This window comes from Lonchura striata, chromosome 14 (genome assembly GCF_046129695.1).
Source record: "Lonchura striata isolate bLonStr1 chromosome 14, bLonStr1.mat, whole genome shotgun sequence".
NCBI lineage: Eukaryota > Metazoa > Chordata > Aves > Passeriformes > Estrildidae > Lonchura > Lonchura striata.
The window spans coordinates 7570408-7588822 of record NC_134616.1 but is presented as its reverse complement, the minus strand read 5'-3'; the positions used below and the strand labels follow the sequence as shown (position 1 = coordinate 7588822).

The window sequence follows — 18415 nt, the reverse complement described above, 5'->3', positions numbered from 1 at the left end:
CAGAGGAGAACCTGCCCCTAATTCCCACTCACACCGTGGTTGAGTAGCTTAATGAAGTCTCACAAGCCTTTGAGACAAGCTGGTTCCCAGCTCAAACCTGAGAAGCCCACGTCCCCACTCCCCAGCTCATCCTGGCAGTGCCAGAGCCCCGGGCTCAGCCCAGGCTGCTGGTGCAGCCCTGCTCGCTGTGCTGGGTGCCTGGGGGTGCTTGTGCTGCTCCTCTGCCCCAGGTGCTGAGGGTCATGAGGAGTTCTCTGACCCCTCTGGTTCCTCTCATCCATCAGACACCACCTCACTGAGCTTTTGGTGAAAGCAGCCTTTGGGCAGGAGCCCCCACTTTCAGAAATAAATGCACTGAGCAGCGCCAAAGGCAGGCTCTGGACTGGCATAGGGAATTGTTATTGCTGCTGCTGGAAAGTCACAACCACACACGATCCTGGGGGACCCAGAGTGATAGAAACAAACAAAAAAACAGCAACAAAAACCCACAGCAAATAAAAAAAACCCACATTTAGTGCTGCAGAGATTTTGCTTGGTGCTCTCTTGCCTATTTTTATTGAAACTTTCACTGTAAGTCACTTCACTCCATTTGCTATGGCCTCTCTTACACTTCCCAAACATTCCTGAGGAAGTCAAGACAGAGGCTATCAGGGCAACATACCTTGTCATCTCTGGTTCAGAGAGAAAGACCATAAAGCTTTTTATCCACAGAAAAAAACATAAGTCTTCTGCTAACCAAGACAAAAAGGAGCCTGAAAATCAAAGCCAACCTGCTTTTCCCTATGAAGCTGCTCCACAAATCAGCTGAGCCCATTGTGATGCACAGCCAGGAGGGGATGGCCATGCCCCCTGTGCCAGCACCACGTCAAGGACCAAAATTTGCAGATCTGCACGTGGCCCTGGGCTCTGAGATCTTTGTGTCACAGGACAAGGGCAGCATCACGTACAAACCATCCGGGGGGGCTGAGTGCACTTTCCTCTGCAGCTGAAAGTGTTTGTGCTGTCAGATACTGACAGGCACCAAGGAGAGGAGCAGCTCTCCTGTGAATGCCTCTCCTGTCACAGGCACAACTCTGCACTGGGAGCACGGCGGGGACGCTGGGCTGGCAGGAGGGATGTATGGGGGTGCAATAGAGGAGCCCCCAAAGCCCAGAAGAAGCCAAGTCTCTTTGCTGCAGGCTTTCCTGGCATGCCAGGGCACTGACCCTGGACTCCACAGATGCTGGTGGAAGCTGGGCACTGGCCAGTCGGGCTGTGGGCAGAAGGACATGGTTTATTTCACAATCTTGCTATGAAGGAATAAGGCTGATTTGGGTCAGACAGGACCTCTGGCCATGCTATCAAAGCTATCATCCTATCAGAACTATCCATGGATGCAGCATGGAGCCAGCAGCAGCAGCAAACAGGATCAAGCTACATTAATGAGCTTTTTGGGATAAGATACTGAAGGACAGCAAGAAGAGATGTGGGACAAGCAAGGTTTGCTTGGGGCATGAAGATTGCTGCTGTCTGAGCAGATGAGGAACCTCTTTTATCCCCACCTATCTCCCTCTGGAGGTGACTTGGGAGCCAGCCGGAGCAGCACACAAGGGGAACACCAGGAGCAATTCAAGCTCCTGGCCTGAGCCAGTGCCAAAGTCCAGTCTGGTATGTATGTCCTCCCTATCTGCAGGGGCAGGGAAAAATGAAAATGGCACAGGAAAGCACAGAACCTGTGAAGGGCAAGCACAGCCCTAGTGGCAGGTGGGGAGGGGACCCCAGGCAGCAGCACCAGAGCACAGTGGGACCTGAGCAGCAGCATGGTGGAGTGAGTTCTGCTTCAGGGCTCCTTGCTCAGCCAGCTCAGCCCTTGATTTCAAATACTCTGGACCTCACTACCACCATCCCGCATTGCACCAGGAAGGACTTTCTTCCACCAAGTGCATCTAACAATGCATATTAGGCTGGATGCATTGTCTCAGGGTCTTCTTCAGCCTCTCAAATACCCTGCAGCTTGCTGGGATGGACTGAGCAGAGCAAGAAACAAGAAGTTTCCTTCCTCCCAGACTCAGTTGCTGCTTTTTCCAAGGAGAATGCTCACATCCATGTTCGGGTGTTTCTCCTTTGTTCCCTGTCGGTGTTGGAGCAAGGACAGAGACAGGGCAGAGAGCTGAGCAATGCAGCTACACCCTGCAGAGCCTCCTGGAAGGGTGAGCCATTGTCACTGGGCAGTAAACCAGCCAGTTCAGAGCTGCTGTCCTGGTTTGGGGCTGGGGATGGGCAAGGAAATGTCCCAAACCTCCCCACTGCCTCCTCAGAGAGCAGCAGGCTGTGAGAGAACAAACCCTGGACACAACATGCTACCCCTGCATCACTGTGCATTGCTGTCCCTTAGGTTTTGTCATGTTTATCTTCACATTTGGTTTAGAGGAAAGGAAATGAAGATGTATAGAGAAAAATCACTGAATAATCTGCCAGGGGATTTTAAACACCACAGTCCAAGAGGCAAGAACCCACACCCAGCTCGCTGCTGAGCAGACAGAAATGAACACTTGAAATGCCAGACAGGACTCACCCAGGTGGACTTTGGTCAGCTGTGACCTTTCATACACTCACATTTCACCTCCCCTTCCTCAGCTGGAGCTGCAAGGACAACATCCACGTTCCCTCCTCACCCAGCCATAACTGCCCCAGCTGCAGGGCCAGGGAGCAACTCTTGGCTGCATTACTGAGAGCAGACTCTGGCACAGCCAAAATCCTTCTGAACAGCTCCAGGCCCACAACAGGCTACCCCAGTGGTTAAAGGATCCAAGGATGGCACCAGCACTGTAAGCAGGGACATTTATTTCCAGAATAGGGTACCTACCACATTCCTGGTGCCCCTTCCAGGAGGAATGGCTTCACTCTCAGCTGGGGTCCCAGCTTATACACAATTGCTTTAAAATTTTTATAAAATGTACCCCCTAAAAACTATTTTCAAAAAAGAAAGCCTGAAAAAATTGAGTTTGTTAACTTAGAAGAAAGGAACAACATTCACCTGATTGATGCAGAGCCACTCCAGAATGGATCAGCTGTGTTCCCAAGCTAAAGAGAAAATGAAGAGTTTGCTAGAAACTGCAGAGAAGATCTGAGTTAGGTCCTAGGAAAGACCCTTAAATTGTGAGGCAGAAGGAACACTGGAGCAGGCTGAAAAAAACAGAGTTGATTTACACACACCTGCAGGGGACAGTCCAGGTCCTTTAAACCTTTAACAGTGATCATTGTTTTACATTTTCTCCACATTATATCTTGAACATATCTCAATGCTTAGATCTGACTTGCCATGTCCTGCCCTTCTAAAAACTTCTACCTCAAAACTGTTTTTATTGAATATAATAAATAATGATACATTTACATTTTCATCAAATTGTGCTTACCATCAGCTAAATAATCTGACATCAGTGTCCTGAAACTCATTACTCATAAGTAATCGCTTGGAAAAGGGAAATAATTGCATTCTTAATTTTGTGTTTAGGTGGGGTTCACCCATTGCCTTCCAACTGCAGGATAAGAGTTCTCTGAACAGCATTTTGATATCAGAAGGTGACATTGTGCAGCAGCATTTTGCCCCAGTCCCACCCAAGGCAAAATTATTGCATAATCTCAAGGAATCACAGAATTAAAGCAAATCTTATTCTTGTGATTATATTTTTATTTCAGCTTCAGCAGCTAAGGTAAGTGGCTCTTTTTACCCACCTGCAATAACAGAGTAGGAAATCCCAAATAACCTCGATTACGCACTAAAGACTCCACGCACAACTGCAATTCCAGACACCTGAGAAAATTAACCCTAGGTGCAGAACATTCTTTGGAGTCCCGAAGCCCTGAAACATAAATTTATTTCCATTTCTGCTCCGCACCATGCCAGGACAAGGCACTCGCTGCCTCCACGCTCCCTCTCGTGGTGCTGCTGGTGCCCCACAGCAAACACCGAGAGGATCGGTGTGCAGGGATGAGCAGGACACTCCAGCAATCACCCATGGGCACTGCTGACTTTTCCTCCTTTTTCAGATTTTATATGCTATGTAAAAACTATTACCAGGACTGCAGGAGGCAGCTTGCTGTAAGCAAATACAAATAACAGCACGAACTGTACAATGAACTAAATACTGCCCTGACTCTGGTGATATCCAGACCACTTTATATCATTTTTGATATGCCAGTTGCACTGTGTTGTTGGCACAGCTACATAAAAAGCACTCTGATGTTTAATTCAAACAGGTCACTTCAATGACATGAGAAAGCAATTTATGCAGCAAGGGAAAGCCTCTTAAAAGTATTGAATCAAAGGAGCACTGATGCCTCCAAGAACTTGGGCACTGCACAGCATTCAGTGATTTCCAGCTGGGGAGAGGCACCTCGCCACTCCTGTGCAGCAGTGCACAGCACTGGGATGGTACCTCTGTTTTTTGCTGTCCTTTATTTTTTCACACATGCTGCTGCTGGGCTGTTTGCTGAACATCAGGAAGGATCCTACAGCCAATAGCTTCATCTGAGGAAGCTGCCAAATGGAATCTGCAATGCCAGGTGAATCCTAGTGGGAAGGATAGAGTTCTAAGGAGCTATACTGCTTATTTTCATGACAGATGTGGTTTCCCTCTTGGCTCAAGACAAACGACTCTGGTTGAGTAAGCCTTGATTACAGCTAGACAAAGAATGCACTTGTTCTCCAGGTACCTCCAGGCCAATGGATCAGACCCATTCCACCACATGGATCTTCATCCAGAGTTTTATTAACACTTCCCTCCCAGGTAGCCCCTCTACCCCCACTCTTTTTTTTCTTTTATTCTTTCTCAAAACATCCTATCACACTTCAGTCCTACGAGGGCACACCAGATTCCAGGAATACAGCTCACAGCAGAGGGAAAGGCATGTCAAAGCCACTCTTCACAGCAGGCAGGGAAAGAACAGAGCAGTATCCACCTGAAGCTGGGAGCTTGGTACTTTTGTAGTGATCAAAGGTGATCCCAAATTCATGGCTTCTCTTCTAGGGTCTTCTGGCAGGTGGTGACAGCTACAAGACATATTTCCAAAACCAGGAAACATTCCTACGAGGTCCCAAGGTTTCAGGGGTACATTCACAAAACCTTTCCAGGTTATTAAAGCGGGCCCCAAGAGGGAGCCATTCGGATGATCCTGTGCCGACAACTACTTAACAGACAGCTGAGAGAAAAGGAATGCAGCTGGACACACAAGCACTTCTAACCACAGCCTGATAATGGACAGGCCCTGCAGCTAAAATCTTTCTTCTAACCTATTAAAACATCTGCATTACTGAGATTAGACCCAGAGCATTTGGCAAGGCTGTGCTAATTCCTGGAACAACGAATGGAAAATAATGACAAGACCAGTAATGTGACTGTGGTCCCTGCAAGAGACACACATGACAGCCCAACACACAGAGGCAGGAGCTACACTCACCTCACACACTCCTTCCTCCAGCAGGGGTTATCCAGTATCACCTCAGAAAATCCCTCACCACCCCTCATAACTGCAACTTGCTCCAGCACTTACGTGTGCTCTGCAAGCAGCTTTCTCTCTTTTCCAACACAGATCAGCTTTCTGAAATTCAGTGAAATTCTTCTTGTTTTCCACAGAAGCCAGGCTGTTGATGATTACATAATCATTATTAATTTGAAGAAAAAGGGTCTTAGATCTGTCCCAGCAGTAGGATGAATCCCAAGCTGAAAACTAATCATCCTATCTTACCCGTTCCCAAAAAGAAAAGTAGCCCTTCAGAAATGTCACAGTCAGCAAGTGTATTTTCTCTTTTCTGGGCTGACCAAATAATTTAAACAGAATGTCAAGGTAGATCTTCAAAGGACATAAAACTGTATGAACTAGTCAGCCTAGTGGCAGGAGAAAAGAAACAGTTTCTGGAAAAGCCAGAAATTTCCCAGAAAGTTGATTGCTTCTTTTACTGAGTTGCAGTTATAAATCAATCAAACCTTTTAGCAGAAGCATGAGTTTTAAGACTCAAAAGAGACCTTGTAGTCTCCCAAATGTATGAAATATTAAACCTTTTCATAAATCTCAGAATGTTTCAACTTTGTTATTTAAGTTCTAGTCCACTTACTTATTTACATGCAAGAAATCCAATTTAAAAATTATTCTACAATGCTGGTGCATCTGATTCCAAGCAAGTCCAAGCACCTCCACATCTCTAACACACCCTTCCCCATATGCCCCCAGCAGGGAAGTGCTATAGTTATGATTTTTCTTCCCAGGCAAGAACAATGGAGGTCACACAATTTATAATCACTGCAAATATGCTTAGGAGGAAGGAAGGCACTGCTAAGAGAGCTGTCACAGCACTCAGGCTGAACCAGCAGAACACCAAGGAGCACAGATATGCCACAAACCAAACAAGCAGCAAAGCCTCCCTTATGAGTGAATATTTTACAGATTCCTACAACATGAGAGACTCTTTCCCATAAATTATTGCAGTTATTGCTCCAGAGCCTTTGGAGGGACTTGAAGAAAACGGCTTTGAAGGAGAGCACCAGCGGCAAGCAAGCTGATTCCACACTAAATACACTGTTTCCAGAGAGGTTTCCTCCCCTGCAATCCTGCCATCAGCCCACACTGCCAGCCCAGCTCGGTGCTGCCCTCAGCAGCACCAGCACACCACTGCCAGCAGCCGTCCCCTCTGAACGGAGCGCTGCGCTCAGGCACCGCTCAGAGTCCTCCTCCTCTGCTCCTCGCAGCTGCACTGACCAGGCAGAGATAAAAGCAGCTATGGAAAACACCCCAAACCCACATTATTTCACTTTCAGAGCGCAGAACATCGGCCACGTCATCTCCTGCCAGAGCGCGGCCGCAGCTCCGGGAGCTGTTTGCGCTTCCCGCAGCGAGCCGTGACTCACCAGCCCCACAGCCGCCCGGGCTGCCTTTCCAGCACACACCGCTCGCACGGCAGCGGCACTGCTCCGAACCCCTATCTCATTTTAATTAAGACTAGACACTTCCACCTAGTTTCACACTGTAATTACAGCCCAGCCTCCCGGGGCAGATGCCAGCGTGCAGCTCCACACGAGGTGTGGCCGGCGGTTCACCCTCCACCCTGGCAGGGTCTCTCGGTGCCGGCTGTGGGGTTCGTGCGGCTCTGGGTTGTACCCTGCACACCCAGCCGGGCTGCAGGGCCCAGCTCTGCCCTGGGCAGTGCCACAGTTACATGTCACCCCTGCTGCCTGGGGGAGCAGGGTGGGGACAGACCTCCTGCCTGTGCTGCAGTTGGCTCCTGCTCTCTGATGGCTCTGTGGGGACATCCCTGTCCTCTGGCTGCACGGGAGAAGCAGGACACTGCAGGCACCTGTAGAGCAAGACCCGCTAGACCAAAGAAAAAGCTGCCATGAAACACTACATAAACAACCCCAAAACCAGACAGCAACATGACTTTGCCACACCTATTTAACAAAGGATGCTACACAAGTCTGTGCAGCAGCAGTCGAGTTCACTCTCAGCACCAAAGACTTTTGAAAGATAATAGGCTTAAATAACAATCTTATGTCTTTCCTTAAAATCCTCACCCACCCTCTATTACACTGTCACCTGGAAACAAACCGGTGGTGTAAATCACAGGGGCGTAACAGCTGTACTCACATCACTTCCCAACCTGTAAGTGGAAAGAGTAATCAGCTTCCTTAGTTACGCTGAGTGCCATAAGGAATTGGGAGCATTATTGCTGCATTCTGACTTCTTTTAAACCACACGAGAAGTCAGACTCACACAGCAATGAACCCAATAGTAACACCACAAAGCAGACAGATCCTGAAGTGTGAGTTCCCACCCTCAATGACACTAATGAGAACAGGGCATGCTTCACCCTCACATCTCAGCTGGTTAGGGAAGCAGACATTTCACCCAAAATCACTTATAAGCACACCCTGCTCGTCTCTATCATTCTCTCGAGATGGAAACTACTTCTCTATTGCAGCAAAGGAAGTGTGAGCAGGAAGAAGAAACAGCACAGAAACCAACCTACAAGATAAGGCTAATGCTATTTCAGCTGGAGGAGGGGTGGTGAGCAGGCTACGTGGTTTGCCTGCTGACACACTGCTAATGACTGAAGGTACCAAAGTATCAACTTTTTCTCAACTTGAAATCACATTTTCCATTAAAGCACAGCTTTACTTACAGAGGCAGTACTAAAGGTCAGTGTCAAGACTGTATGTCCTGAGGAAGATGCATTTTTTGTTACAGGGCCCAGATGACAATCATTGACTTGGCAAATTCAGGGCTTTTACTGAGCATTTAAGATAATTGCTATCAAATAGCTTTGGGCACTTTGGTTTTCTGGAAAAATCTTGTGCCCCTGCTGTGGCAGAGCTCCAGGAGCACTCACTCTGCCAGGGTGGTGGAAAGATGTCAGCTCTGGCTGGAGGGCAGCTACAGGCACTGCAAGGTGATGCCAGGACTTGTGGCCATCTTCACACACACAAAGCCTGCATGAAAACAAGAACGTTAAAGACTCGCACAAGACAAACACAGATTTCTTTTGAACAAAGCTCCATCACACTGGCCTGTGAGGGGCTGCTCTGAACTGGCCCCCAGCTCAGGGCGTGCCTGCCCTGCACAGGATGACCATGCACAGCCCTTGGTCCCCCTCTGAACACCCAAGACTGTGAGCTTTACACCCAGCTGGGGCACAGCTGTACACCCTGCTCCCCCACACCAGGGCTCAATCGAGACAATTCAGATGTGGTTACTGCATTTAGAATAAAACCAGGACCTCAAAAACAGCCCACAAAACAAAAAGCAGCAGCAGCTTGTCAATTCAGCACACTCCAGAAGAAACTGGACACAGACTACTCACCCTGGTTTGGTAATACAGGTATCTATTTTATTAAAAAAGTTACAAACAGGTGGACTGTAGGGTTGTCTTACAAAATGACAAGAATGAATTCTACTGGAAAAAACTTTTTACAAAGCATTATAGGTAATTGTTCCATTTTTGCACTTGTTATTCCAGATTTCACCTATCACTGATAAAGATACAGTACATTAGATACAAGATGTTAGGTTACATTTTTATTTGTAGAGCCCTACTGCAGTGATTTGAACAACTCCTAAACAGATGCCATAGTAAAGACAATACATATTGCATTTATTATTAGCCTCTTACTCTAATAAGCAACTTCACATGCAAACTATTGAGGAAGCCTAAATAAACTTTTGGTCCCTTTTTCCCCCCAAAGTGTGCTGAAGAAACCATCTCTCATTTTCCCAGTCCTGTCACTCTAAGCTAGTTCAAGTTTAGGGTTTTTTTTCATTTGTTTGTTTTTTTGTGGTTTTTTTTTCTTTTTTCTTTTTTTTTTTTTTGCTGAGGTCAATGAAAATGAACACTGCTTTGAAAACTATCCATAGGAATGAACCACTGATCAATATCAACCAACTTTTTCGTTCTTAGACAAAAGAAAACTAGGATCTTTATGAATTACTTTAATATCCTATTACTTCCTTACAACCTACAAAAAAGATCAACAACCATCACTTAAAAAAAAAGTCTAGTTTGAATACAAGGTTTGGTTTAATTCTGATATTAAAGTGCAAACCTAAGTATTAGCCTCAGCCTGTTTATAAAGTTTGTAAAAACAGGAAAAAAAATTTCAAGTAACCCCACAGAAAAAGAATAAGGTGTTTAATAACCAGGCAGAAATCCTGGAGTCCTCTTCTTTTCAGGATTCAAATTCAACACTGAATGTAGACACAGAATCTTTATTTCTGCTAATGTGGTAAAGTCAGCCTGCATTATTACCAATAAAACACATTAATATTGAGATACTGTACCGGTGATCTTTTATTGTTTTAAATGCCATCATCCACAATACAATTTGTGAGTTCTTAACTGCTTAACCTCATATATCCATCACTGCTTTTACTGGAGCTTTTCTCATAGATATTTAGCTATTACAGGGAAAGAATGTACATTTCTAGAAGCATGTTCAAATGACTAAAGCTGGGCTCCTAAAAACCTAGAACTTTGGTGCAGTAGGTGAGCTGCAGTTATTAAATTTCTGCAAAAAAAATTACACATTTTAAACCACTGCTAGAAAAAGCTCTCATGTATGCAACACGTTAATAGAGGTGAACAAAAAGATTTCATCTGTTCTTTGTACATTTTCATTCTGCTCTTTATACCTGTGTTATTGTTAAAATTTTCAAGTATTCAGAGAAAATGTTGATCAGGTAAACAATAAGGAAGGCAATGGCTGTTTAAAGCACGCTTGCAGTTAGTATCACTGAAACCTGGTGCTTTTCCCCTTGTTACACCAACTTGTCTCTAATATTAAACTTGCTTATTGGGGAAAAAAAAACCAAACTAAAAAGCAATTTGTGACAGTGCAAGAAAAATTTTAACAAATATTGCTTTAAAATATTATTCAGAAAGACAAATATTAAGAACTATAAAATGTAAAGTGATCTTATTTGCATTAGATTTACATATGCAGAGGTCTACTAGATGTCTCTTACTGTGCCAGGCAAAGCTGAGCTGACAGAGTAGGCATAGAGCCCATTTTGAAGGATACATTATCCCTTTTCAAAGGCATAGAGAAGCAATTTGTAAACAAACAAGTTTAGAAACTCGGTAGAAGGAAAAGTGTGCTGCTGTTTTTCAATGCTACAATTGTCGCGTTCAATTGAGAAACCCAAGATTGGGAGAATCATCAGCTGGAGACTTTCTATGCCATTCCAAGTAATCCCTTGTTGTACTGTCAAATCAGGCTAGTTACAAACACATTGTCACAGCTGCATTTGCCAAGAAAAGGGATACTACATCCATACAACAGAGTGCCCTCAATATCTTTCCATGACACTGTCACACGTAAACAAAAAGTCTCAAAGAATGACCAACTACATTGTAGGAGAAAACCTTGCAAATAGAAGTAAGCACTGATGCGAGGTAATATACAGAAGTAACCATTTGTTTAAGGCTCAACTTATTCTCCATTAAAACTCTCTTTTAAAAGGCATTGAGTAGGTAATACTGAGTTTAAGTATTTAATAAATACAAATTCAGAATTGATTAAAGAAATCAATTAAAATATTAAAAATGAACTCTTGCATATTAGCCATTATATGAACTTAGAAAGCTATAAAAGGACTGATAGATAAAGAACAGATTTTAAAACTTATGGTAAACATGCTAAGCATTCTGATTAAGGTGTGTGGATCCTGGAGGCCACCAACCTTATGCACTTAGATGTATGGCAATGTGCTGTAATAGAGACAGGTTTACCAAGGCTCAGCTCTGCAACCTGGGCTGAAAGTTCTCCAAAGCAGCATCTGTGCAAGTTTCCTCTGAGTTTTATCTGCAATTTAAACAAACAAACAAAAAAATACTAATGAAAGCCATATTCAATACACATCCAAAGTGAACACAGCTCCTCCCCTGCCTGGAACAGCAGTTCCATGCTGAGCTCCACTGTTTTCCACAGCAGCATTCCCAAATGCTCCTCTAACTCTGGTAATAAAAGAGGCAAGCAGGTAACAACCTACTGCTATGCACTTTTCAACAGCTGCTGCTGTGGGATACGAAATTGCATCTGAAGATCTGAAAAAGGCAGGAAATTAAGTTCTCTTGTACATATGCACCAGTACAGGACCCAGTGTATGTGTAATAGTCAGTAATATACGGCAACAGCCGTTAACACAAGTTCTGGGAACAGGCAGATGAGCCAACTAACTCAGTTTTGACATCTGTATTCTCAGCAACCAGACCTTTTAATGACTCAAAAAAAAGCCCTTTAGCATTCAGACAGCCTCAGCAGGGCCAGAGCTGTACACCACCATCCTCAGTCAAGCTCACCAACACATTACCAATGTGACCAAACCATCTTTGCATTTCAGATAATTTGCTTGGAGCTCCCAGGATTTATCTTCAGAGATATCCTGAAAGTCTTAGGTGAAGCTCGAAGCCTGTAGAAACCTGCCAGATGTACGTGCATGTACTCCACTCTAGTTTGGATCCGTGACTTCTCAGGGATTTTGAGGAGCCTTCTCAATTCTTGAAGTAATTTCTCCCAATGAGTCAGGACCTTATGTTTCCTACTGCACAATTTCTTTCCAGCTGTTGATTTGCTCTCAGCTAAGTCTGTTACCACAGAGTGCTCTGACATGGCCAGGGTTCCCCTTCTTGCCTAACAACTGGTCAACATTTAGGAGCAGCACTCCTGCCCTGACAGGAGCCAACACCTTGGTTCTTCTTGTTTGTTTGTGTGTTTTCCAACTAACAGCAACTCTCTCCCAGTCTGGTGAGATCATTCCCACTCCACACATTGTTGCTGGCCCACAAGTTTTAGACAGAGTCCCAGTACTGTCAAAAGTAGTGAACCAAATTTAGCTTCTAATGGGGATGGATTAGTCCTGCTGAATAGATGTTTTATCTTTGCTCAGAGCACAGAAGAGGCAAACCATTTACAGTGTAGCTCCTCATCCTACCAGAGTTAGATCCACCCCAAAAACTTCATCTAAACCCAGCATTTAATAATGTGACCAGCAAAGAATTGCTACGAATACTAAGAATAGAAAAATGAAGGACTGGTATTTTCCTCCACATGCCCTTCAGCATCCTTGCATTTGCAGGTTAGGGACCTTCCAATTCAGATTTGTCATCTTTCCATTTGTGTTTAGTTACTAAAATTAACACTACCAGATACCTTATCTGGCTTCATTTGCCCGTCATATTTTGCACCACTCTCTGGTCTCTTCTGTGAGCAGGCAGGAGAGAAGGGGAAGTTAGAAAATATAGTATAGTAAATATGTCTGTGTTGCACAGCCACACAGATCAGAAGAGTACACTTGCAGTTTTTATTCCTAGAGAGGAATACTCTTCCTTCAGCCTTGCTAATACCAGTTACTTATGAACACAGGGGACAGGAACCACTAATCAGAATCAATCTTTCATCCCAACCTTTAATGTGTTACCAATCCTATTAGTATCAGAAAGACTTTAGTGCACAAGCACTGTGCCAGATACCATACTTTAAAGAAGATTCAAAATACAAAACAGTGTCATACTGAAAATTCAAGAGGAATACTGGAGCAAGGAACACAGTGCAGATCCTGGAACTCTCCTATCTCTGAATTCAAGACCAAAACGACAGAAGACCACAGCAGAAACAAAAGAGGAGGTGGGGAACAGGATGTGAGAACAACACACATTTTTTTAAAGGAACTAAGGGTTATCCTTACTATGCAGTTATGTTCCATTCTCCAACTCAGCCAAGGCAGCTGACTGGAACAACAGTTTAGCAAATGCTTCTCAAAAACACCATGAATGAACCTACACATCATAGCTGACAGACAGGCTGAGGTATCAGCACCAAAAAGAGGTTAAGTGGTACCTGGAAGTTAAAACTGACACTGGAACAGCCTCAGGCAAAGCTAAGCCCAGACAAAAAATCCACCCCACCCCTCCTGGGTTTCTGCACCAGAACTGCAGGGACACAAACTGTTGTACGCACTGCTCTGTGAACTGACACTCCCAAGACTCCTTCTGGACACAGCCAGGTTACAGAACTCAGAGATAAAGATAATGATGATCCCAGGACACTGCTGCAGCTCAAGCCCACAGATTTCTGGTGGGCTGGTTCTACTTCCTCAGTTTCAATTTACCTAGGAGTGGTCACTCCTAAAGCAGAGGTCTGACAAGCAGCAATTGTTTCCTGGATCACAGATAAGCAGGATTAGGAAGCTGATTAGAACTATCACAAGACACCATCAGCACCTCTCCTACCAGAGCACATCAGACAGAAATTATCAAGCAGCAAAGGCTAATGATAAAGTTAATGAGATCCTACATCTACTCAATCAAAGAACAAGGATAGAGTGGGAGCTAGGAAGAGCAAAGTACCCCTAAAGTGTTAGCCTGGAATTAAATATACAGAGCATGAAGCCTGTGAAAAGCCAGAATGAGTAATAAAAGTTCCAGACATGGTGAGAACTGGACTGAATAGGAAGTGGATCAGGAAGGAAAGACTTGTTTGGCACAGGTGATGAGACTGTACTAGGCAGAGACAGCATTCCCCAGAAGCAAGGAAGCAGTCTGCTGCTAAAGGCTTGGGGTGATTGCCTAAGCCAGGCAAAAGGAAGGAGAGGAAATCTCTATCACAAAATCTTAGATCCTCTGTCTCAAGACCTCACAAAGACATAAGAATATAGATTTTTCTTCTGAAGCAAAAACACGTTTAGGAAGCCACCAAATCTAGGCAAAAGTTATCATTCAAAAGAATAACATGTGGCCCTGCCCCTTCTTCAATTTCACCTTTAAGATTAAACGTGCTACTTAGTGTTAATCCAGAAGCAGACAGGTTACAAAGCCTCTCTTAGAAGCAATCAATTCCAGAACTATAACTTTCAAGGATGAAAGGCCCGATTTTGTCAGAGTTTAAGACAGTAACCTGCACAAGAGGAACTATTAGTACCACAGAGGATTGCCATATCCTTTGGCATGATACTTCTAGTCCACATAATCTTGTTTGTGAAGCTGCTTTAGAAATAGCTGCAACATTGCATTACTATACACAATTCAGGATATTATCCCTGCAGCACTCATTTTTTTTTTAAGTATTAATTTCTTAGATTCATTTTTTCCTAGAACTCCATAGAATCTGCAGGTGTGATTAATGTACAATGATGTTCCCACACAATGAGAGACTTTATTTGAATTTTCCTGTGCTCCAAAACAAGCTCACCTTTCAACAAGCAAATCTCAAACTTACACACACCTCTTACACAGTGACAGCAGCCCTTCCTAATTTCACAGAACTGGAGATAAAAACATCATGTATTATCTGTAGCATGACAGTGCTAGAGCCATGAGCACCTAAAACTTGATATTTACAAAGCACCTGATAACAATCTCAAAGAGAAGCTTTGAGACTTCACTCTGACCTTGCACTCCAGATTAAAGAGGATACATGGTCCAAAGCTTCCAGTAATAACCTATTTTCCCTGTTGTCACTCAGGCACAAAAAGCTCCTTTGAGTTAAGCAAGTTACTAATGTGGCAGTGGGAGTCTGAGCCTGCAGCAGTGCAGCTGTCAGGAGGGGCAGTTCCTTCCCCTGAGTTTCCACATCATCCCTCATTCCTGCACTTGCTCTCGGAGTTGTTTGCAAAGGTCCAACAGACAACTGGAGGTCTGAGGGAGCAGCTGGCTCCACACAGAGCACACCAACCCTGCTTTGCAGTCACATGGATTCGAGCCAGAGGTGAAACAAGACCTGCAACAGCTACAGGGGAAACAGGAGTGGGAATGCACATTGGGGAGGGACAGACCTATGCACACAGGTGATGAAAAAAAGACCACACATGTGAAAGGCCAAAGGCAGCTGTCCTGGAGGGGAAAAAAATAAAAATCAAAGCAACACCTGACACAGGGGAAACTTTACAGAGGGCCCTCTGAACGCTGGACTCTCATCACACCTCTTTTGAGTCACTGGAAAAGGAGAGCTGTGCATGGGAAGCCATTTTACAGTGTGTTCTCTGCTCTGGAGATTTGAGATGAAGAACACTTTGTGCATGCCCTTGACTGTTGCATGTGGGCTTTGAGCCACTTCTCACCACTCAGGGTGGTTCTCTTGCAAAAGAAACTTATTCCACTGATAAGGCAGAAGGGTACTATCAGTTTCTGTGCTACAGAACTTTATATCTTTTAAACAAGCTCAAAGTCTTCTCAGTAAAACTACTGGGAAACTTGGTCACAATAATCCCATTGAACTCCAAGGTAACTCCCATTACTGGAAAATAACTGAGATACCAGCTACAAGAATAAACCCACTGCAACATCACAAAGCACTTATGCAGAATAACACAGCATCAAATACAGCACTGACAGTCAAAATAGGTGCAGATGAGATCACTCATTTTGTGTCATTGTAAAATTACTGCAAGCAAATGCAGCTTTCCCTGACTAACCCTACTGAGGTAACGCAAGAAGTCCATTTGACTCAATCATGTGCACAATCTCCCATCTTTTGGAGGGAGGCTGCCTCATTTTACACTCCCTGTCCCTTTATCTCTTACTGAAACACCATGTTTAGGCACCTCAGTTAGTTATGTTCCACCAACCTGCTCTGTATGGCCATGGTTGAGGTTTTTCTTAATATCTCTCACTGGACGATGCAAGTTGTACAACACTGATCTTGCTTTTCAGGCAGGGAGGCATAGTTCATTTGCCTGACGATCTCAGCAAACAGTTCATCCACCATTGTTTTGCTCTTGGCTGACGTCTCCATGAAGGGACAGCCCCACTCCTGAGCCAGGGCTCTGCCTTCTGCAGATAGGACTTCCCTCTCCGACTCCAGATCCACTTTATTCCCCACCAGGATCAGAGGAACTTTCTCGTATCTCTTCACCCGGACAATCTGGTCCCTCATCGGCTTGATATCCTGGTCAAACAATCCAGCTGGTTAGTGCATGCAAGGAATCACATGGAATTGCTACAGAACCACTGTAGGAACACATTTTAGTAACCCTCACGTGCAACTGGACATTAAAAATACACCAGAAGACTTTTTAAACTCACAGTCACGCAGATCTAGAATTCTGAGAAAATTTAACACCTATCACTAAACTACTTCTTCTTTCATATAAAAGCATGCACACTTTAAAGAATTTATGTGCATAAACCAACAGAAAGTGACTGCTGTGCTCTCAGCCAGAGGAGGACACGGTACTGCTGCTCTGAAGGCTGGTTTCACCTTTCTGAAGAAGTTGTCTCAAGTCTAACGACCTGTAACCCTAGCAGGGGCGTGCCATTACACAACCATTTAGGAAGTTTGTGCTTAGTTTACAGCTTGAGAAAACCATCAATTTAAATAAAGCCTTCTCAGTCCTGGAATGCTTAGAATAATTCATTGTGAACACATTTAATCACATGTAAGTAACCAAATTAGATGCTGTAAAGAGATTTTATTACCTAGAGATGCATTTATTCAAGTCTGAGCCGACACGGGGCGTTTACACTTGAAAGTCTGAGTCAGCCTCCTCTGCCCCCTGAGTGTTTTAAGTTGCTATCGGTACTACAAATTCTTGCATAGTTCTGAGACAAAGCAATCCCAGCGTTTGAAGTTACCACCGTGCAAAGAACTGCAGAGAGGTTTACACCTACAGCCTTCAGAGCAAACACTACAGACAGACGGGAATAATTAAATATTAACAAGATTACTGCACATGCATTTCTCAAATAATGAGGGCTCGCTGGAACCCAAAAATCAGTGAAAATGAGAGCAGAAGCATCCCAATGTCAGTGCTGTTGTTTTCTAGAGATAAGCGTGTCTTCAGCTCGCACAGGGTTGTTTCGAGGCCTCTGCTGAGATAAGGTTTAGCCTTCAGCAGAAGCAAACAGTGGGGGTGTGGAAGGTCTTGCCAAGCAGCTGGAACACACCCAGCTCAGCAGCCCAAGCCAAGGCAGGAGCTGCAAATTCCCAAGCTGCACGGAGTGCTGCTAAACTCACTTACTGCCCAAAAACAAAGCCCCGTTTCTACAGGCAGCTTAGACCAATTACTGGCTGAGACAGTTCCTTTTTTTGGAGAGTTTTAATAGTAGAAATCAAATCCAGAACCACAAATTACCGTGTATAGCTAGTTCTGCTCTCCAGTACTCCACCTACGCTGGGAGAGCATCGAGCTCGTGCTGGACAGGAATATATTTTGGGGGCAGGGAGCGGAAAATAGCAGCTCACTTAACAAGTCACAACTGTAGAACAATGAGACTCTCTTCAGGAGCAACTGCAGAAACATGCCTTTTAGGAAGGAGAGGGGGTTGGAAGGGGAAGTCTCAGTTTTAATATCGAGTGATTTCTTCACAAAAGGGGATTGCCAAGAGATTTCTGTTGGGGAAGTGGGAGCTAGGCATTGTTCTCCAGCACTGCGTGGGACTTAACAATGGTGGCACCCTGATAAGTACCTGCAAAGCAAGCAGTTTTCCACCGGGAAGCAGGGCTGGTAAACGCGCTTTCAAGCTGGGCATTTACACTTTCGGCCCTTGGGAGATAAAGCGCTGCCACGCACACGTGGCTACCCCTAAAACTTCCTGCTCGGCCCGGGCAGGGCCGGCTCCGTGCGAGGAGGGGACGCCGGGCTCGGTTACCTGGAAGGACTGCTGGTTGACCAGGCTGTAGACGAGGATGAATCCCTGCCCGTTCTTGATGTAGAGGTCGCGCATGGAGGCGAACTGCTCGGTGCCCGCCGTGTCCAGGATCTCCAGCACCGAGGGCGACGAGTCCACCTCGATCTCCTTGCGGTAGAAGTCCTCGATGGTGGGGTCGTACTTCTCGATGAAGGTCCCGGTGACGAACTGCACCGTCAGGGCGGACTTCCCCACCCCCCCGCTGCCCAGCACCACCACCTTGTACTCCCGCATCGGGCCCCGCTGGCCGCTCCGCGCCGGGCC

The 18415-nt window shown here is 45.1% G+C and overlaps 2 protein-coding genes across 2 annotated transcripts in view; both read right to left on the bottom strand.

The window, feature by feature from the left end:
* Positions 1-18415, bottom strand: part of PLS3 (plastin 3) — a 763062-nt gene that overhangs the window by 156404 nt on the left and 588243 nt on the right. The window lies entirely within an intron of this gene.
* RAP2C (RAP2C, member of RAS oncogene family) lies at positions 8839-18405 on the bottom strand. The gene is made up of 3 exons (XM_021548378.3): positions 18113-18405; positions 16090-16409; positions 8839-11330 (listed from the first exon to the last, which is right to left on the bottom strand). The coding sequence occupies exons 1-2, from the start codon at positions 18383-18385 to the stop codon at positions 16131-16133; spliced, it is 552 nt and encodes a 183-aa protein (XP_021404053.1). The 5' UTR covers positions 18386-18405; the 3' UTR covers positions 8839-11330; positions 16090-16130.

What these genes read in the sequence shown, in the direction of transcription:
- RAP2C (XM_021548378.3), bottom strand. Translation starts at nt 18,385, where the DNA reads ATGCGGGAGTACAAGGTGGTGGTGCTGGGCAGCGGGGGGGTGGGGAAG. An exon ending in TCAACCAGCAGTCCTTCCAG is followed by an intron (nt 16,410 to 18,112) that starts GTAACCGAGCCC and finishes TTGTTTGACCAG; the next exon opens with GATATCAAGCCGATGAGGGA.